General features: G+C 39.9%; 2 protein-coding genes across 2 annotated transcripts in view; both read right to left on the bottom strand.

Moving 5' to 3' along the window:
* Positions 1-13618, bottom strand: part of LOC307193016 (synaptonemal complex protein 2-like) — a 57848-nt gene extending 44230 nt beyond the window's left edge. Inside the window, exons 1-6 of the mRNA XM_079934417.1 lie at positions 13537-13618; positions 10305-10447; positions 8101-8153; positions 7201-7246; positions 5024-5116; positions 4865-4925 (exon numbers count right to left, since the gene is read on the bottom strand). Of these exons, the coding sequence (XP_079790543.1) occupies positions 4865-4925; positions 5024-5116; positions 7201-7246; positions 8101-8153; positions 10305-10400 (349 nt within the window). The 5' untranslated portion in view covers positions 10401-10447; positions 13537-13618. The remainder of the gene's footprint in view (positions 1-4864; positions 4926-5023; positions 5117-7200; positions 7247-8100; positions 8154-10304; positions 10448-13536) is intronic.
* On the bottom strand, positions 10403-21376 carry LOC307193017 (synaptonemal complex protein 2-like). The gene is made up of 3 exons (XM_079934418.1): positions 18467-21376; positions 18036-18060; positions 10403-13622 (listed from the first exon to the last, which is right to left on the bottom strand). Exons 1-3 carry the CDS (start codon positions 18569-18571, stop codon positions 13522-13524), a joined length of 231 nt encoding a protein of 76 aa, XP_079790544.1. The 5' UTR covers positions 18572-21376; the 3' UTR covers positions 10403-13521.
* Positions 21377-22407: the final 1031 nt, after the last annotated feature.

Raw genomic sequence — 22407 nt, 5'->3', positions numbered from 1 at the left:
TAAATCACAGCAAGATCTTTCTTGATCCACATCCTAGAGTAATGGAAATAAAAACAAATATAAACAAATGGGGCCTAAACAAACTTAAAAGCTTTTGCATAGCAAAGGAAACCATGAACAAGACGAAAAGACAACCCTCAAAATGGGAGAAAATATTTGCAAACGAATCAACGGACAAAGGATTAATCTCTAAAATATATAAATAGCTCATGCAACTCAATATTAAAAAAATAAACAACCCAATCCAAAAAATGGGCAGAAGACCTAAATATTTCTCCAAAGAAGATATACAGATTGCCAACAAACACATGAAAGAATGCTCTATATCACTAATCATTAGAGAAATGCAAATCAAAACTACAATGAGGTATCACCTCACACCAGTTAGAATGGGCATCATCAGAAAATCTACAAACAACAAATGCTGGCGAGGGTGTGGAGAAAAGGGAACCCTCTTACACTGTTGGTGGGAATGTAAATTGATACAGCCACTATGGAAAACAGTATGGAAGTTCCTTAAAAAAGTAAAAATAGAATTACCATATGACCCACCAATCCCACTACTGGGAATATACACAGAGAAAACCAGAATTCAAAAAGACACATGCACTCCAGTGTTCACTGCAGCACTATTTACAATAGCCAGTTCATGGAAGCAACCTGAATGCCCATCAACAGACTAATGGATAAAGAAGATGTGGTACATATATACAAGGGAATAATACTCAGCCATAAAAAAGAATGAAATTGGGTCATCTGTAGAGTTGTGGATGGATCTAGAGACTGTCATACAGAGTGAAGTTAAGTCAGAAAAAGAAAAACAAATATCGTATATTAACGCATATATGTGGAACCTCGAAAAGTGGTACAGATGAACCGGTTTGTAGGGCAGAAATCAAGACACAGATGTAGAGAACAAACACATGGACACCAAGGGGGGAAAGCGGCGGGGGGGTGGGATGAATTGGGTGATTGGGATTGACATGTACACACTGATGTGCATAAAACTGATTACTGATAAGAACCTACTGTATAAAAATAAATTAAATTAAATTAAAAAAAAAGGTTTTGCTTACATATCAATGATATTTCTTGAAAAGAAAAAAAAAGGATGGGGACTGATCGCCAGAAAGACCAAGGTATGGTTAGAGGGTTGGAACTTCCAGCTCCCCAACCTTCAGGGAGGGCAGAAGGGCCAGCGATTGAGTTAATATTCCATAATGCCTACATGATAAAGCTTCCGTAAAAACCCCCAAGCTACGGGGTTCAGAGAGCTTCTGGGTTGGTGAACACAAACGTTCCAGGAGGGCGATGCACCCCAACTCCTCAGAAACAAAAGCCCTTGCACTTGGGATCCTTCTGGATCTTGCCCTGGGTATTCTCTTCATCTAGCTGTTCATCTGTATCCTTTATTATATCCTTTATAATAAAATGGTAAATGTAAATGCATGCTTCCCAGAGTTCTGTGAACCATTATAGCAAGTTTCAAACCCGAGAAGGAGCTTGTAAAACCTCTGATTGGTAGCCAGTTGGTCAGAAGTACAGGGGTCAACCTGAGACTTGCAATTAGCATCTAAAGCGTGGGCAGTCTTCACTGTCCCTTCATTCTCCCAGTTTCACGGTGAAAGGCTCTCCTCCTCTTCTGCCACTTCCTTTACTGCCTAATCTAGCCCAAACTTCCCTTTCTCTAGTATGTAACAGGGGAAATTAAAAATAATAACGCAAGTGATTCTTGTTCATATAAATTCAAATTAATTGTGTCTGCGAAATGCAACAGTCTAGTCGTACATCTGTTTGTAAATTAATTTCAGCATTGCTTGTATGTGTGATTCTTTGGATTCTCCTGGTTATTACATCTTATTAATTTGCTCACTAATTAATGAAATCTTTTACCCACATTTATTTTATATTTGTAGGCGGGTCATGGTTTTACCTTTCCAAAAATTACCCTTTAACAAAACACCAAAGTTAACTTATGTACACAGGAAATTCCAGCAAGGAACGCTCAGGGCTGAGGAAGGATTACCTTATCCTAAGTAGTCCCATGGGAGAACCTTCAAGTTAAGAGTTCAAGGCCAGGAAGGATGGATTTGTTCTTTCCAGGACTTGTATGATGAGAATCATGTTATCCATTATACTTTTCACCCTGGCCTTCAGGAAGCTAAGCACCAAATTTGTTTTGTTTTTAATTGTACAACTTTATTTTATTTAAATTTATTTATTTTCTTCTTGGCTGCATGCGCCTTCATTGCTACACACGGGCTTTCTCTAGTTGCGGAGAGGGGAGCTACTCTTCGTTGCAGTGGGTGGGCTTCTCACTGTGGAGCACAGGCTCTAGGTGTGTGGTCTTCAGTAGTTGTGGCAGGTGGGCTCAGCAGTTGTGGCTCGCGGGCTCCAGAGTGCAGGCTCAGTAGTTGTGGCACACGGGCTTAGTTGCTCTGTGGCATGTGGGATCTTCCCGGACCAGGGCACAAACCCATGTCCCCTGCACTGGCAGGCGGATTCTTAACCACTGAGCCACCAGGGAAGCGCTAAGCACCAAATTTGAATCTCCATGGTGGCCAGATCAACCTTCTTGACAGACATTTTTATTCTTGTTTGTGGTTCCAATTTTCTATTTCTATTATTTTGTTACAAATATGCAAGCTGCCCTAAATCCTTTGTGAAAAGAACTATAAAATCCACATAATTGCATAGTATTTAGTTTTAACTCTTTAGTAAAGCAAATTACTTAAAAAATGATTACGTGTATTGAGTTACTTTCAAAACATCCATTTTTTAAGAGACCCAATTCAGGAATCCTGGTCAAGTGTGACTATATCTGAAATACTGAACTGGACCAATACCTTTCTTCTACCCACCCAGAAAAAGATCACTCCTGACTCCATGCCCCTCAATTCTACCTACCAAGAGAAGAAAGGTGACGGAGATTTAAGAAGGGGGAGTCAGGGTTTCCCTGGTGGTGCAGTGGTTAATAATCCGCCTGCCAATGCAGGCGACACAGATTCGATCCCTTGTCCGGGAAGATCCCACATGCCGCGGAGCAACTAAGCCCATGCACCAAAACTACTGAGCCTGTGCTCTAGAGCCCACGAGCCACAATTACTGAAGCCAGTGAGCCACAACTACTGAAGTCCGCGTGCCTAGAGCCCATGCTCTGCAACGAGAAACCACCATGAGAAGCCTGCGTGCAGCAACGAAGACCCAATACAGCCAAAAATAAAAATTAATTAATTTTTAAAAAAAGAAGGGGGAGTCAGGGCTGATATTTAAATAGTTTGTACATACCCAATTATTAGTATAAATATGTGGGAAAGGGAGGGCAGGTACTATAACCATTTTTAAAAATGGTGGTACAGGACTTCCCTGGTGGCACAGTGGTTAAAAATCCTCCTGCCAGGGCTTCCCTGGTGGCGCAGTGGTTGAGAGTCCGCCTGCCGATGCAGAGGACAAGGGTTCGTGCCCCGGTCCGGGAAGATCCCACATGCCGCGGAGCGGCTGGCCCGTGAGCCGTGGCCGCCGAGCCTGCGCATCCGGAGTCTGTGCTCCGCAACGGGAGAGGCCACAACAGTGAGAGGCCCATGTACGGCAAAAAAAAAAAAAAAAAAAAAAGAATACTCCTGCCAATGCAGGGGACACGGGTATGAGCCCTGGTGCAGGCCACAACTACTGAAGCCCTCGTGCCTAGAGCCCGTGCTCCGCAACAAGAGAAGCTACCACAATGAGAAGCCCGCTCACCGCAACGAAGAGCAGCCCCTGCTTGCCAAAACTAGAGAAAGCCGGCACACAGCAACAAAGACCCAATGCAGCCAAAAATAAATAAATTAATAATTTTAAATAAAATAAAAAAATAAAATTACAAAAAATAAAAAATTGTGGTACAAAACATAAAAATGGTTGACAAGGTAAATGTTAAGTGTGCGGTTCAGTAGTGCTAAGTATATTCACATTGCTGTAGAAGAGATCTCCAGAACCTTTTCATCTTGCAAATCTGAAACTCTGTACCCATTAAACAACTCCCCATTCCCCCTTCCCTGCAGCCCCTGGTAACTAACCACCATTCTACTTTCTGTCTCTATCAATTTGACTACTTTAGATACCTCATGTAAGTGGAATCATACAGTATTTGTCTTTTTGTGATTAGCTTTTTCCACTTAGCGTGATGTCCTCAAAGTTCATCTATGTTGTAGCAAGTGTCAGAATGCCCTTCCTTTTTAAAGCTAAATAATAGTCCATTGTAGGTACAGATCACATTTGCTTTATCCATTCAACCGCCGATGGACACTTGGGGTGCTTCTACCCTTTTTTTTTTTTTGGTTGCACCGGGTCTTAGTTGCAGCAGGCAGGCTCCTTAGTTGCGGCATGCGAACTCTTAGTTGCGGCATGCATGTGGGATCTAGTTCCCTGACCAGAGATGGAACCCAGGCCCCCTCCACTGGGAGTGCGGAGTCTTAACCACTGTGCCACCAGGCAAGTCCCTGCTTCTACCTCTTGACTCTTGTGAATAGGCTGCAATGAACGTTCATATGCAAATCTCTTCGAGTCCTGCTTTCGATTCTTCTGGATATATATCCAGAAGTGAAACTGCTGGATCACATGGTGATGCTATTTTCAGTTTGTTGAGGAACCATAATCATTTTTACAAGGAGAAAACCAGGCAAGTCATGGAACCTCAAAGTTACAGAGTGGAGGACTCACTAATCTTTTGCCCTGAGCACAGCCTTCTGTCCACAGCACTCACCACCTCCCCTCCACGTCAAGTGCAAGCAAAGTCTGCTCAGGAATTAACTAAACATACACTGCAAGTGTAAACAGAAACAATACTCAGGACTAAATGCGGGGTAGTTTAGAATTAACATCTTACCTATTATGCTGAAATTAATCGCTGCTTCCTTCAAAAGTCTTACTGAGTCCCATAAAGCGCTCTTGGAAAAAATAAGTGAAATTCATGAGCACATAACACATACTTGGATATGAACACTCTCTACGCACTTAGGTCTAAACCGGAATCAAACATGATTACCTCAGGATTGTTTATATAAAAAGTTACACTCTGAGTTCCTAGGTTGAAATCAATCCAAAATTTCTCTAATTTTTCATCTGCAGGTTTTCTCATCTGTAAGATATAATTTCAGTATTAATATCATAGGAAAGGGTCAAGTGAAAATTACTCCATTAAAAACAGAACTGCTTTTCTGAGAACAGCCCTACTTTAAGATTATAGGGTCACCGTTTATTGCCTTACTCATTTCTGCAAAATAGGAGGAAGGTTTCAATTTTATATAACCAATCTATTTCTGGAAAAACCCTACTATACTTAGCAATTTAATAGATGTTTAAATGTGTCAGATAACTCTAACCACACAAACTTTTTTTTCTGGTGCCAATCACAGAGAAAACTCTTCTATGTTAAAGCAGTAACAATCCACACTGCCTATGGATAGAAACTTCTAGCAAAGGAGGTACTGTGATCAAACATAAATGGTGACTTGCCATCTAACTTACCACGTGTTAGAATAAGGCTAAGACCTGAAGATTTCAAATTATCTTTATTTTAATTGATTAGTCAGCCCTCTGTATCCACGGGTTCCAAATCCAAAGATTCAACCAAATGTGGATTGAAAATATTTAGGAAAAAGAATTCCAGAAAGTTCTAAAAAGCAAATCTTGATTTTGCCATGTACTGACAACTATTTGCACAGCATTTACACTGTGTTAGGTATCAGATGTAACCTAGAGACGATTTAAAGTACACGGGAGGATGTGTGTACATGATATGCAAATACTAAGCCGTTTTATATATGGGACTTGAATATACACAGATTTTGGTATCCACGAGGGGTCCTGGAACCAGTCCCCCATGGGTACCAAGAAATGACTGCATTATAAAATAAACATATTCTCTTAAAGAAAGAAAGAAGGAAAGAAAGAAAGACGGAAAGAAAAAAAGGAAAGACAGATTCAAACAATATGATGCTAATAGAATAAATATCTCCTCCTCTGTCCCTCAAATTCCCATAGGTACCTTTCCATGGGAACCATTAACAATGCCTTTGCTTCCTCCCAGATATGTTCTAGACATACTCAGGAAGTATATGCCAAGTTTTTATTCCTCAACAATGGAACAAACACTAGACTTAACTATTCTTCCACTTGTTTTCCAGTAAATAGCATTTCTTGGCCATTGTTCCAGCATACGTGTCTACTCTTTAACAGCTATAGAGTTGAACAAAGGTTTTTTTAATTTTATTATATTTTTTATACAGCAGGTTCTTATCAGTTATCTGTTTTATCCATATTAGTGCATACATGGCAATCCCAATCACCCTATTCATCACACCACCACTACCCACCCCCTTCTCCCCTTGGCGTCTATAGGAACAAAGGTTTTAACACAAGTCTATATCACGGGAAGCCAGTGTAAGGACCCCTACTGAAGCTGATGGAAATTTAAATTCCAAGCAGAGATTGGAATCCTCAGACAACCAGAAAGAAAAACAGACTCGAAATATAGGCATCAGGCTTCCAAAATTAGTTCTAGAGAGAAAGAATGTACAATGTAGTCGTGAGCTAACGGCTCAGCTCACAGAGGCCAAGAAGGGGGCCCTCAACCCAAAACAATGAAATGGTTAACTAGAACATTCTAGAGACATGATCCAGGAAACGTCAGCACAGTCCAGGTTCAGAGACCTATGAAAAGTTTACCCGGAAACCGAGATGCTGCACGTTGGGGCACTTTTACAGGAAGGACCTTGTGCCTCTAGAAACCAAAGAAGGGGGTGAAAAGAGACTGTTCCATTTTGGACTATAAAGTACAAGGCAGAATGATCTAGAGAAAGGAGAGTGACCCTAATTGCTGGGGATAGAGTGGGAAGCGTCTACCGGGTGGAAAGAAGCAATGGACTTGCCCTATTCCCTCCAATCCAGGCATGAATAATGCCGCTCAAGAGGATAGAATAAGGCAAGGTTCCTGTAACTGACCTCATGAATGCAGTATAAACCTAAAATTCCTTTACGTAGGAGTAACACTAGGGCTCTTCAATATAAGCTTCAGAGTTGAGGCCTAAGAGGAGAAGCAAGTTTCCTTTTTTAAAAAAGCCCTTCTGTGTAGCAAGAGCCGTTTGGCCTGATGTAAACCTACCTATGGGTTTCACTATACACCCCCCACCCTCACAGCCCCTGAAAGAGAGACACACATACCTCAAAATCATCAGCAAAAGCAGCAATGCATGGAAATGAATAGACCCTGCAAAACACCTCACAATTAAAAAGTAAAATAAAATATGGACCGCACACACGACCTACGGATGTTCTATAAACAAGCACGTATAACTAGGTACGCCATTATGTCCCTTGGTACAAAGTATGAAAGGGGCTCTCAAACCTACAAATGGAGATCTACCATGGGCAGAATTCAAATCTCCGTCTGGCAGTCCACAAGCCAGGTTTTCCGGTACCATATATACCTCAGCCCAGCTGCTTGGCAAGAGTCCTAATGAAAGGAGTGAATTCAGCCAATATTTTCTCATCAAGGACTTAACTGTCCATAATACGGCTTTCCCTAGTAACCTCAGATCTATAGGAAATCATTCTTCATAAAATCTCCCTGGAGGATATAAAGTTACAACTGTTCCAAATCACAAATAAATATGTTAAAGACTGATAGAAATCATTTTTAAACACACACGAATGAATCACTAGGCAGAATGTGTCTAATCTTCTGAGGTTTCTACTCAATGGATAACTTAGTAATGCTCAGTAAATTCTGTATCCTACATTCTCTCCTAAAACAGATCCTAGATTTCTTTTTCTTTTTTTTTTTTTTTTTTGCAGTATGCTGGCCTCTCACCGCTGTGGCCCCTCCCGCTGCGGAGCACAGGCTCAGGACGCGCAGGCTCAGCGGCCATGGCTCACGGGCCCAGCCGCTCCGCTGCATGTGGAATCTTCCTGGACCGGGGCACAAACCCATGTCCCCTGCATCGGCAGGCAGACTCCCAACCACTGCGCCACCAGGGAAGCCGCCTAGATTTTTTTTTTTTAATATTAGACATTTTCAGAATAGAATTAGTCAATAAAGTAAAGCTCAGAGAAACGTCTTACCTTCTTTGGTCACCAAGTCTGTCATTTAGGTGATTGAGAAACCGTCTACAATCCTTCAAAGTAAATAATGCAAACTTTTTTGTTAAAAAAAAAAAAATCAAGATATTTAATTTAAATACTACCCTTTGCAGCATGTAGAGGCCAGTGTTTGCTACTACATTTCCAGGATCCAGTAACATCACAAGGCTTCACAGGATTCATTATTAATCACGATAACTAAAATAATACTTTGTGTCACAAAGGGGAGGTTCCAGACTCATGTTCTGAACCCCTAGCCATGAGACTTGCAGCTGAGGAATGCTTAGGTCTCCAACAGTTTTTTTTTTGTTTTTTTTTTTTTTTTGCGGTACACGGGCCTCTCACTGTTGTGGCCTCTCCCGTTGCGGAGCACAGGCTCTGGACGCACAGGCTCAACGGCCATGGCTCATGGGCTCTCCAACAGTTTTATGTACAGGAACAAGCAAGAGAAATACCTCTTACTGATGACCTGGATTGTAATATTTGACTAACCCACAGGGCATCCATCTCCCTACCATCTCCCCAGCACAAGCCAACCATAAACCCATGAAACTTATCAATTTGGGGTTTATCCTGGTGTACTTAACCACTGTAGGTTTTCCTTATCAGGAGTTCTCTAACCTGCTCCTTCCTGGAATCTCTCTCCCGCTAAAGGTTCTAAGAATAAAGAATACATTTATAGTTCTCCCAACCAACAGAGACCAGGGAGGCAGACTGTTACCCCCAAATTTCTAAAACCAAAGAGATACCGATCCAGACTTTTATCCCTTTTGTTAGCAAGGACTGTCTGTTGTAGTCAAACAGTCCTCACACTCCATGTCTAGATTCAGCACTAAATGGACATTAATGTGAACTTTCATCTAAAAGCAGTCCCACTAAGAAGCTGATGGCTCTAGGGGGAAAGTGATTTGAGAAAGGGGATAATTACTTTTGTCTTATGTTCCCCTAATTTCCCTGCAGATGAGAGAATCACACAGAGGGGAAAGGAAACTAATACTGGAGTGTCTACAACATCTCAGGCACTTTTAGTTTCTCTCATTTAATTCCCACAATTCTGAAGTTGGTCTTATTCCCATTTTACAGATAAAAACACTCAGGCTTCATGAGTCAACTATCAGCTCCAAGGACATATTGCACAACACAGGGAATATATAACCAGTATTTTATAACAACTATAAATGGAACTGTAACCTCTAAAAATTGTGAATCACTATACTGTACACCTGTAACATATAACATTGTACATGAACTATATTTCAATTAAAATTTTTTTTTAAAAAAAAGTCAACTACTTTGCCAAAATGTATACATCACATCAGTCGGGGAGGTGGGACCCAAACCCAGCTCATGGTATTCCCACTTAGATCAAACTGCATCCTGGCTAAACAACTACTGCAGATCTGGCAACGGGCTTAGAGTCAAATTTAATGTATTTCATAATATATCTGAAGGTTCGGATTTAATAAAATCCCAAGTGCTCAGCAGTTTTGACCAGAAAGGCTTTGTTCAACATGAGCACTGTTACTAATAATGTTAGCTTTTCCTACAGAATCACCCTCATCTTAAGAACTTTTTTTAAAGGAGAGGGAAAACATTTTAGCTATTTTAGGATAAAGGTGAGTATATGGCAAAGCCATAAACTACGTCTGTGCTACCTGAGGACACAATCACAGTGAGGCCGGGTTGCATGGAAGACACCGAAAATTATTGTTCTTCCAAACTGTGAAGGCTGGAGGGCTCACAACACAAGCACCCCATAATACTCCTCTGCTACCAGAGCGCCCATGCCAGCTTCAGCCTCCTGTCATCATGCCAGCTACTCTCTGCAAGGCCCAAATGCACATTCTTTTCTTCTCCAACTCTCCCTACCCTTCAAGGATTGTTGAAAACCACTTCCCGCTCCATGACCACTGTCTCTGACTGGATCCATCAAACTCACACAGCTCTGGCTCCAGGCTAAGTTTCCTGTAAAGATGTCCTAATTGTATGCTGGTATCTGGTCCACAAATATTCTGTTTCTATTACCCTCAAGTTATTTCACATAAGTGGGAAACAGGAAGTTTAAGAATGGCGACCTAATCACATTTAAGAAAAAAATCCTCCCCTGAGCCCAACGTACAGGAAGGCGCTGAAAGGATGCTTCATAAATATTGATTAAATGGAATTTTCACGACCAAGAATCTCACCGTCTCAAATTCTCGATCTTTAATTTCTTTGAAAGCCTCAGCAATGGTATCATCTTCAAACCACTGATGGACAAAGTCTTCCCTTGATTTTTTCATGGTCAGTCTACACAATGCTTCACAAAGAGCCACCTGCTGGTCATAATCTAGAGATTAAACATACGGCAGACATGGATAATTCTGGGCACAGAGCAAAAGAAAAACTGAGTTCCACAGGTCAGCATTTGCTCTAAGAAGGTCCATCTTAGAAGACTAGATTGTGTCTTATAGTTATAAGCAGAAAGACATATCCTGGAGCAATTACAATCATTTAAATTCATCTGTAAGAAATAGTAGGGGGAAATCCAAATGATAGGTCAGTATACAACAAATTTTTAAAAAATGATATTTCTGCAATTTATATTTTAGATATATTAAAACATTCATCAAAAGCAACTTTGTCCAAGACTCACAGATAGAACAAACTAGTGGTTACCCCTGGGGGGGAGGGGCAAGATAGAAGTGGGGGAGTAAGAGGCACAAAGTATTAGGCATAAAATAAGCTACAAGGATATATTGTACAACATGGGGAATACAGCAAACATTTTATAATAACTGTAAATTGAGTATAACCTTTAAAAATTGTGAATCACTATATTGTCCACCTGTAACTTATATAATAGTATACATCAACTATACCTCAATTGTTTAAAAAGCAGCTTTATCCAGCCTTAAATACATCTATAAAAATAAAATCCTAAGAAACCGTAGTATTTCACAGCAGATAAACAAAACTACACGTATCGACATGTTTAGATTTCAAACAATTTTAAAGGTAAAAAGCAGGTTGCAGCTGGATACACAAACTTAAATTTGCAAAAACAATAACGTATGTTGCTTGTGAATACATAGCATAAAAGTACAAAAATATTCTTGGAAATGAAAAACAAATCCAAGTCAAAGGATCACCTCTACGAATGGCGAGGGGAATTGGATGGGGATCTGGACACAGGGGCTTTACCTGTAACTCTGATTTATTTAAAAAAGGATTTGAAGCAAATGTGGAAAAAGGATCAAATTTGACTACGCTCATTGGTGAGTAAAGGAATATTCATTAATAATTCTTTATGGATTTAGCATGCTTAACTCTTTCATCATAAATTAAATATAAAAATCCTAACTTCTCTTTTTAATTTGACCGTAACTTATTCCCCATAGTTCCAAGATGCCCATAAAACCCCCAATGTCCAATAGTTAACATTCTAACATTTAAAATTCTTAATACTTCTTACCACCCACAGTCAAGATTGTCCTTGCAAGGTCTTTCCTGAAACATTTAGATAAATTTCATTTTACTGAGATGAACATAAGTAAAACTCTACTATATTGGCATTAAAATTTTAATCCAAGATGTACATTTTTGAAAGTATTTCAAATTCATTGCCAAAATTTCCTCAATGTCACAAATATATTTTTTGGAAAAATTGTCAAGTTTATATATTAATGACTTACATATACTTTTTACAAAGAAGCTAGAGCTACTACTGTACATTCTGAGGTTCTATTTCTCCCTCTGTAAAGTGAATTATAATTTGATGATCTCTGAGGCTTCATCAAATGCTAAGATCCTGGAATTTTACAGTCACCTCACCAGCCTGTGAGGATGCATACCCTCTTTTTCTTTTTCTTTTTTTTTTATACATAGTTTGACACCTGGAAGAAATGATACAGTAGGTGCTGTAGGTCTTTCCTATAAGCTTTTGGAACTTACTTTAAAAACTGATAAATTTAAGTTAGAGATGTAATGGGATTAAGTTATCACATTATTGTAATTAACACAGACTCCCATATTGCATATTCACATAAGAATTTCAGTTAAGTGCTAACAAGTGTTGATGTTGATTTTTTAATATCTGAAATAACTCTCACGCTAAAGAATGGATTTAAGAAATCTTGTAGTAGTTCAGTTTCTCATAATGAATGGATTGATTTGTCACAATTAAATAGAAGCCTTAGAACAGCACCACTGAGAGTTCTGCTTACTTTTATGTTTGCAGAGTTCACATTTGACTTGAAGTGCGGAACACTCAGAACTAGACTAGAACACTCAAACAGTAAGGCAGGACCACTGCATTAGTTTGAAGACTTAGGAGCAAACATCAGGTCAGCTTCTCTCCAGATCTAAGTACACCACTAAGGGTAATGATTAACTAATCTATTCAATGAATATTTTGTAGGAAAAATTAAGAGAAAACACTGCGTCCTGCAAAGACAAATTAAATGGACAAACATGAGCTCCATGCTCACCAATCACGTCTTTCAGGTCTACACTATGATAAACTGGGTCACCCTGCCTCCTGCTAGTCATGGCTGCATGTCCCTCGAATGACGGTGTGCCACAGGGATGTCACCGACGCTGGTTGGTGGTCAGCACACAGTCACAGGTTTAGGTTCAGATTTCAAAACAGGGTGCTGGTGTTGTGCTTCCCATGGTCACACACTACAACCTTCTCTCCAAATTTCTATGTCCCAGGAACTACATAATTGTGAGTGGGTCACCAAAAACCCCCAAATCCATCCCTTGAAAAGCTATACATGCCCTATTGATATAGGTAAGAGCTGGTAACCTTTGAGCATTCGCTCTCTACCAGGTAATGTGCTAATGGCTTTCAATGGATTGCCTGATTCGACCTGTGCAATAACTATTGATCAGCGTTAACGTTGACTCCATTTTACAGATGAGTAGACTGAGGTGTAGTGAGCTAAGACTGTGCTCTAGAGGAGCGACCAGCATAAGTGGCCAAACTAGGATTTGGAGCCTGAGGTCTGGCACCACAGTCTGTACTCTTAACATTCTCCCATGAGTCACTAATCCGGTTCACATTCACAATGAAAAATAATCTATAGCCTGAGAAAGCATTTCACCGCACAAATTTGATGGGGGAAAAAAAAACAACCCAACAACCCCAAACACCCAAGGAGAACGAAGACTGAGGTGCCACAATCCGGAAAGATTTTGCCCTTACATCACCACCTAATCAGGCCAAGGTCACGTACATAAGACGACACGAGCCTTCCGACAAGACAAGTTGTTTTCTCTCCTCCCGAGGTACAGCTTGCAGAAGGAAGTTCAAGGTCCTCAGTGCCTGTTGGGAGTTGGGGAAGGTTTTCACAAGGAAGAAAGAAAACGGAGACCTGGGCACGAGCTTCTCCACGGGGTCCAGGGCAACTGCTAACAGCACTATTTGCAACTCACCTCCTGCTGGATCAAACGATTTATACTCTCTTCGGTCACCAGAAATCCTAAGGTAAATATGAAGGAACCCAACATCTGACTTTTCCCTGAAAGCAGAATTTTCAAAGAATCAAACTGACGCTAAAAAAGAATAAGGAAAGGACTCCTACATAGCAGGAAGAACAGCCACGGGCAGTAAACATTTCAGAAATGATGTAGTCTGAGCAAGGGACAAATCACAGCCTGCTTCAAGATCTACAGACCCCCCAGGCCACAGTCGATTTGCACGGCATAGACGCCCACTGAGGTAAACAGCAGCAGTGCGTGCAAAGTGTGACTGTCTGTGATCGCTGCATCTCAGGCAAAGCTACTTTTTTGTCCAGAATGAACGATGTGCAAGGGCAGCTCCTGCACACACATTCCCACTGTTTCTGTGCATTTCTTACATTTGTGTATTTTATAGAAAGAAAAATTTTATAATGGTCTTATGCTAACAGAAGCAAGAATTTTCAAGTAAAGCGTTGGTCTTTGTTAACTAGCTTAATCATAGAAACTTCAATGGCTACTTACGTCAGAACGTAGTAACAAAACAAGGTATGTGGTAATGCTTTATGCTTATTAAACAAAAAAACCTTTATTATTTCATTTATGCATATTGTGTTTAGATATGACAGTGGTAGTGTACACTGCAAAAACTCATGGTAAAGTCCTAACATTACTTTGATAGGTTCAGAGGTGTAATTTGGATATGTGAATTTTTTTTCTTTTAACCACACACTGCATACTTTTTAATCCCCATAAAACTCATGAAATTGTGGGAATCCAAATCAGAGAGTAGAAATTTTAAAAATATTCCTCCTCAGTCCAAAAAAGCCACATTGATACTGCTGAATGATTTCTGGAAACAAGAAACACAGCCAGGGGCTGAGCCCAAAACTTGCCTGCCGGCTTAGAACTTGAGAGAGAGATTGTAACAGAGCCCAGGTGACCCAGGTGGACAGCAGGGGACCCTAGAGACATTTATGCACTCTGTTAACCAGCAAGTATCAGATGTCATTCGACCCTTTCACTTAAAGAGTAGTAAAGAGAAACTAACAAACATAGCCCTATGCAAAAGGAAGGAGCATAATAAGTTAAGAGGTAGCAAAAAAGTGACTTTGAAAAATGCTTACTTCAGGAAATAAAAAATGATAGAAAAGCTGGGAAGCATCTGGTTTATCATCTCAAAATTCAAAAGAATGTGAATTCTATGAAATAAAAAATTAGATTTGTAAGAGAAGGCAACAGTATAAGATGAACACAGAAGTGAGAAAGAAATAAGTAATAGGAAAATCTAAGCCATTCTAGATATTTCAGTCTGAGAGAATTTAATACAGGGAATTAGTTACAAACACATAGGTAGCCACTACCACCCCCTATACATCCCTGCAAAGCCACGGGGAGGAAGTGGTATTACCAGACCCTGGGAATGACGGTCACCTAGCAAATGCTGTAGCCACAAATAAGCCAGAGTCCCGGGAACTATGCAGTCACTCCCAGAGATAGCACCTCAGCAGAAGGGAGCGGGAGAAATGGCCTTCCTACCTCCAATTTCCTGTCATTCGCTAAACCTGGCAGGCAACCAGTTGGTTAAAAAGCCTAGGAAACTGTTCTATGCAAAGTAGAGAGGAAGGCAGAGAGGAATGAATCTGAGAGCAGAGGTAGATCACCACCACCCACGGGTTTCAAGGAAGCAAAGATGTGAGAGCAGAACTGAAGTCCATAGCGGAAGCAACGAGAGCAGAATTAAAGCATCGGCTTCCAAGAAAAAAAGTAGCAATTGCTCTCAAAATACACAGGAAAAAAAGAGTGGGAAAAAGATGTGAAGACAAAAAAAAAGATGCAATGGATGAATAATAGATAATCTTAGAAAGAGAAGAGAATAGAAAGAGTAACTGTCATCATCCTTTCCCACCTCCTCTCTGATGTAACAGTTATGCTCTTGGGTGGGACTAACTAGCTCCAGGGGTGGATCCTCATTGGCTTAAACGATGCAGGGGCATCCCATTCATCTTTTCACAGTGATCGGTTCATTAAGGGGGTGGAGGTGGGGGGACACAAGCAGAGCCAAGCTAGGGCTTTCTTCTGCCGCTTGAGGAAAGTGAACATTTCTCCCCCAGATGTGAACCAGGAAGCACGGCTCTGGTTGCTGGCCGCCATCTTGCAACCACCAAGGGAGACCAACTTGAGCTCAAAGACAAGACTCAGAGGAGGCAAAATAGAAAGAACTGCAAGAAAGAGCCTAGCTACAGCCAAACTGCTCCTGAAACTTCCTGTCTCTGACTTTTTAGTTCCTTCAGCAAATTAAGTCATCTTTAGCACTTAAGACTGTTTGAACTAGATATCCTGTTACATACACTGAAAGCACTTTAACTCAGCAGTTTTCAACTAGAGGTGATTTTTCCTCCCCTATGGCATTCTTGCAATATTTGGAGATGTTGTCACAACTGGGGGAGTAGTAGGGACTGCTATTGACGTCTAGTGGGTCAAGGCCAGGGATGCTGCTAAACATTCTATAATGTACAGGACAGCCCCCCCAAAGAATCATCCAACCCGACCAAAATGCCAATATTGCCAAAGTTGAGAAGCCCTGCTCTAACTGATAAAATGATCAAAGAATAAAATTTCCCAAGCTAAAGTAAGATCTGATTTCAAAACAACTCATGAAGAACCACATAAAACAACACGTGTGCACATGTGCTCACAACACTCAATGTAAGACAGTGAAACAGTTTTGAGGGGAGACTCTGGACTCTGCAAAGCAAGAGTTATATTGGATAAAAGCCACAGGAACACTCTTAAATGATAAAAAGCACTGACCATGTTCCACCCACATACCCTAATAACCTCTTCAAAATGTATTACAGCAGATGGAGACAAAGCAGAATAAAGAACTCAAGAATGAGAACATCAGGCCATAAACAAGCTGGTAGTGAGCCCTAAATAACTACTGTAAATAAGGTTGCAATACAAGGCAAAGAGCAAATACTATTTCCAAAGACATATATATATATATATATATATAATACAGGACTAAAACCCTGGATTAAATTAAATAAATCTGGGTAGAAAATGGAGGAGGAATAAAAACATGTTGAATTCCTTGCCATATATAAAGAAGAAATAGGTGCTATCATTTTGGCACTCTCATGTTGATGTTGATAATTAAATTAAGAGTAACAACCAGAAGAATAAAACTAGGACATAAGCCATTCAAATCACTAGAGAGGAGCAAATAGTGAAAGAAAATATAATCCATATAGCAAAGCACAAAACAAAGGAATCATAAAAATGAAACATATACAGTAAGGTGAGGTCATGAGGGTGGAGCCCTCATAATGAGATTAGTGCCTTTACAGGATGCCAGAGAGCAGCCTATTCTCTACCCATGTGAAGACACAGCAAGAAGGTGGCTTTCTGCAAGCCAGGAACTGTGAGAAAATAAGTTTGTTGTTTAAGCCACTCAGCCCATAGTATTTTGTTATGGCAGCATGAGCTGACTAATACAGTCACCTAGAGCAGTGTTTCCTCCATTTGGGACAATGAAGTGATTGCAGGGACTATATGAACCTATTAAGTGGTCCAAGCAACAGCTACAGCATCAACAGATCTCTCTCATATGTATTTTTTTTCAAATATGCAGTGTACACACACTGTTGTAAATCGATCAAGTTTATTTTTAAAAATTACAAAATTCAAAGTAGTTTTTACCACTGGGTATTTTATCAACCAACTTTAGAGACAGGAACTATCACTTATGAAGTCCAGAAAAAACTGACTTGCAAGTATTTGGATCTGCTGACTTAGATTATGGAGAACTCTTTTTAAAAATCAACCAAGCACCATCACACTTAAGCTTCTAGTACTAAATGTCCTCAGTTTACAAGATACCATCCACTGTAGAATGTAGTGTCAATTTAATAACAGCTTTTCAAAAGAAAAATAAAAAGATGGACAATAGGGAGCAGACATATGCATTTTAAGATGGCCCCGATTTCTGTGCATCTTGGAATCTACAGTTTCATAATTCAAAGGGTTTGTTGGGTTACCTTTAACAGGAGCCACACTGAACAACATCATCGCCCTAACCTCCAAACTGTCTACCTTTTGAGCTCCTGAAAGACAGAGAAAGGCATGAGAATTGGCTCCAAGTTAAATCAGTAATAGCTAACTTTTGCTGTTCTGGAATGACGGAAGTGGCTCTCCATCCCTGATTGGAGCTAAATGGCCAAACGGTGGCAGGAGCAGCTAAATAAAGACTCATCGCAGGCAAATGAGACACACTTTCCAACAAAATTCATTTCAGCATCACAATCTGAATACCATAAGATGGCCAATTAATGCAAATATAATAGTTAAACCGACTTCACTTTTATATATCATTTAGATAAATATTCTTTTCTCTAAACAGGAATTTCTATTAATGAAAGGTATTAATATTCTATTAATAACAGCCAATTTGTAGTAAATAATACACTTACCTTTACTACTAGTTCTGGAAATAATCTAATAAAAAGAAAGAAAAAAGTGAAGCTCGTATTATTTTTAAAAAGCATTATAATCTATAACATTAATGTGCTATGCTGATAATTCTCTAACAGGCAGGAGTTGACTTTAACTACAGTAGAAAAAAAATTTAGAGAAATCCTATTTGACTTTCAATTACTTTATTAAAATCAGCCTATCACCTCCAATCAGGTGAACAATATATTTGAAAATAAATCACCTCATTTTTCTATAACATTGGTTATATACATTTGTTACTATTTCATATAATATTTCTAATAATAAAATATGAGAGTCTTTTAGTAAAACCCACATCTTAGAAAAACACAAGTTTTATGAACAACTTGAAGATTCCTACAAATTACCAATGGTATCTGCTCAGTAAAGCATCCAACCTCATCCTTACCAAGGCTGTGTCAAAAAAGTCTTCCGTCACATTAATCAGATATATGTCCGAGGCTAGGTCTGGCATGGTCAGAAATCCTGTTGTTCTTTCAAACCAGGAAACCATGTACACAAGAGAAGAAACACTGATGCAACCTCTATGACTGAATAGCTACTGCTCATTCGATAAAATTTCACAACAGAGTTCTATAATTTTAAAGACCCTTTTCCATTTCACTTAGGGCTGGTTCTGAGGGCCCCATCTAGAACACTCCAGAATGGAATCAGACTGCTACAGAATTGCAACAAGTTCTCACATACCAGCAAGAACTGGAGACTTTGCCAGGATCATCAACACTAGAAAGGCTTGTAAAGGGGGCAGTGAGTGGTTAAGAGATAAATGAGCCTTGTCTACACAGGAGAAATTCCTGTTACCTGGGAGGCTGTAGAAAACAAGTCATCAAATACCAAAGGACGTGCAGATTCTAGAAAGTGCTCCAGAAGTATGCTAGTACAGTACACATGCCTCAGGCCTGGCCACCTTCCTTTTGTCAAAAGCTTCCAGCTAATTGGAGATTTTTCCCCCATAGGAACATATATCCAAGTTCATATTACATTGCTAGAACTGGTGTGATTTAAAATTAACTTATATAAACCTTCCTAGAACATACTTATTCAATAAAGCGAAGGCCATCTTTGGACCGTCTTTTTTGAGGTTAGTCACTCTTAACAAAAAAAAAAAAAAAAAAAGAAAAAAAATCCTAGTTAGAAGTCATCAGTTGACCAAGAAGTTAGTGACATGAGTTTGTGATGAGCAACTCCTATAGGAGTGGGGCCTTGGAAACTTTGTCCACTTTATAGCCAAGAACCCAAGGTACCAGCTGAAGACCATGGACAAACCCATCGGCTCTCCATCTTGGCTGCACGTTAGGAAAACGTGGGGAGCTTGATGCGTGGGACCCGTCATGGATCCAGAAAATCAGAATCTCTGGTGATGGGACCCACACAGCGCGTCTCCAGGTGATTCTAAGGTACAGCAAGGTTTGGAAGTCACTAGGCAATGTTTCTTTTATCTCAAATCAGACAAATATTTACATTTGATTGAATCATCCACCTCCTGAAGCAAACCTTTCTCCAACAGCCCGAGGGAAGAAATGTCCCTCTACACAGCAAAACTCACCGCTAAGGTGACATTTCCTCCCTCCCCATGTTCATACTCAAAATTCTATGCTTTTAAATACATTTCTGTCACTATTCTATTTATGCCCCCAAATCCTGTGCCCCTCCTAGCCCACCAAAGTACACTGGCCGAGTATAGATTCAGAGAAGTGGGGAAAATACCACATTACTTGATCAAGACTTGTACTAGGAGGTCACTCTGAAGTCATTTATGTGCCGTGATCATACATGGTAACCCATATACCAGCTGCCCTCACAGCTGCGTCATTGCCAGAAGCCAGATGGTTACTGACAGATGCAATAGCTGTTACTCATTAAGCATATGGTAGAGGACAAGTTAATCCTTCTGGATCTTCAAGTACAGGGCCAAATATGTTCCTTTCTGTAGGAAATTCTTATTCTATGGAGAATAACTTCCCAGCACACTTCATGTTGAGCCTGCAAACACAGTGGGCTTTTGAAGTGTAAAATCTTGTATCCCATCCACTTTGATAATATCAACCTACTCTCCTTGGCCAAAACCTACATGAATTAATAGTACGTGCTTTAGAATGTGTTTAATTTGTGTGTTTAAATTATGGCTATGGCGTTTCCATCACCAGCTAGAATTCCAGTGGGATGTGGAAATTCCTGTTTGGTTTCAAAATTCCAGTGGAGACTTGATCTGACACTTTCAACCTTGGGATGGCATTCTTAAGCCTCAAAAGGAATTTCAGTTTGGAGCAGATCCCAATTCATCCCCCCAAATCAGCTTAAGCCTCCAAAGTACCCCTGGGACATCCCTGCCCCATTTCCTTTGGAGTTTTTGCTCTTTTTCCCTGCTTCCTGTTATCTGCCTAAGTGTATCAGGGAGTTAGACGGGGCTAAATGAAATATATAATTCAAAATGAAATAGACATGGCTTGCATAAATACAGCCCTGAGACTTACACTCCCACCCACCCCCTACCCTAGCCGCAAACACTTTTTAAAGTTCCTGAGAGAAGTTAGGAAAGCCTGGAGTTTACTCTCTCTCCCCCATGGAGGGGCAGCCCCATAATCAGAGGCATTTTAAAGTGAAAAAGGACAGAGACATTTCCTTTGCCCAACCTGATCTTGATAAACTTCAGGTACTAAAGTCCAGGGGGTAAATCAGAGATTTAATGGCGGCCAGCTCACCCTTCTGCCCTCATGTTCTCACCAATAATCAATCACAGGGCTGCAAATCTTATCATGAAAAAAGAGAAATGCAGCAAGAGACTTTGCAAACTCTGCTTTGCTTCCAGATGCCATTATTAAGGCACGCATGATGTTACCTCCTGATTCATTAAGAACAGGTCAGAATTGCGTAACTGGGGTGACTTAGAATAAGCAAAACGTATTTTGGCATTTTTTTCAGACTCAGCTAGGATTTTAGAAAGTTGGAAAGTGGGCTGTGGCTAGGGGAAGTATTTGATCATTTATCCAGGTCCAATGTTGTTGATAAAGTTTATTAACATAGTTATAGGGGAGTGTGTAACAGTCCACTCTCTCCATCCTATATCTCCAAGTTAAATTCACTAATAATAAACATACTATTACTGCATTGGCTTGTCGAAGGGAGGAGAGGGCTGTATCCGACTTGTTCCCGTACGCTCCCCAAAGCGCCCTGCCCACCCCATACATCAGGAAACATATGTGGAACTTAATTTTTGATTGGATGTAGGCAACAAGCACTGGTGCCGATTCCTTTTCAAATTTGATTTCAAAGGAACATAAAATACCAAACTAGGCAACTGAATCCTCTCTAGTTTTTTAATCCGTACAAAATGAAAAGATGACACTTATCTTTGGGATCAGTCCCTGCTGAATGAGCAAAGGCTCATCTTCTCTGAGGCCATCAATGAAGAATCGCTGAACACATTTCAGCAACAGCGAAGCACACAGAAATTCATTTTTATCCAGCTCCTTGGGATTGGACCACACTAAGTTAAAAACCTTACATATAGTTACACACTGGCATTCTGGTTACAGACCAAAAAAACAACTCACTTGCCTTATTTATTGATCTGTCAAGATGGTGTAACAAAAGATTATTATATTTTTGAGGAACGTGGCGCTCTCTCTGTCGAAAATATTCTTTTATTTTCTGAAATCCTTCATCATGCAATGCATTAGTAATAAGTGACTGAAGCTGGAAAGTTGATAGTATGAAAATTACTATTTTTCCCCAAGAACATTTATTTCACAGTAATATTTCTATCATTATTAATAATAATTCAGTGCAGAAATAGAAGGTAAATATAGAGAGTTATATCTTGAACAGTAATCACGTAGACAATGATTTTGTTGTCTTAAGACAGTAGTTGGCAAAATGCGGCTCCTGGACCACCAGCAGCATGGGCATCACCTGGGGACTTGGTAGGAGTCAAACTCTGGGAGCAGGGCCGTCAGGTGATTCTCATCATGCTCAACTTCGAGAACCGCTGACTTAAGGAAAACTACACCTGAATTACAGGTATCTGTGGGTAAAGACTTTATCCTCAGTAATGTTAGAAATTCTAAACACTATAAAATTCAAGCCTATTATCACTCATTAAGTTACATAAATGATCATAATAGAAGAAAATGGATTCAACAGTAATAATTACAGTTAAAGGCAATTAATATGCAAATTGCCATGATGAATGAAATTGAACTTTTCTGCCTGAAAGCTTGTTAAGACCTATTTCTAAGTGTGTATGTGTATATATATTTTTGAATAACAGATACATTCTTAAATATCTGTGCTACAAAAGATATTTTTAAAATGCAGTCCAGTTCTACA

This window comes from Stenella coeruleoalba (assembly GCF_951394435.1).
Source record: "Stenella coeruleoalba genome assembly, chromosome: 10".
Taxonomy (NCBI): Eukaryota; Metazoa; Chordata; class Mammalia; order Artiodactyla; family Delphinidae; genus Stenella; species Stenella coeruleoalba.
Note: the sequence above shows the minus strand (reverse complement) of the source record. Positions and strands in the feature narration are given on the sequence as shown.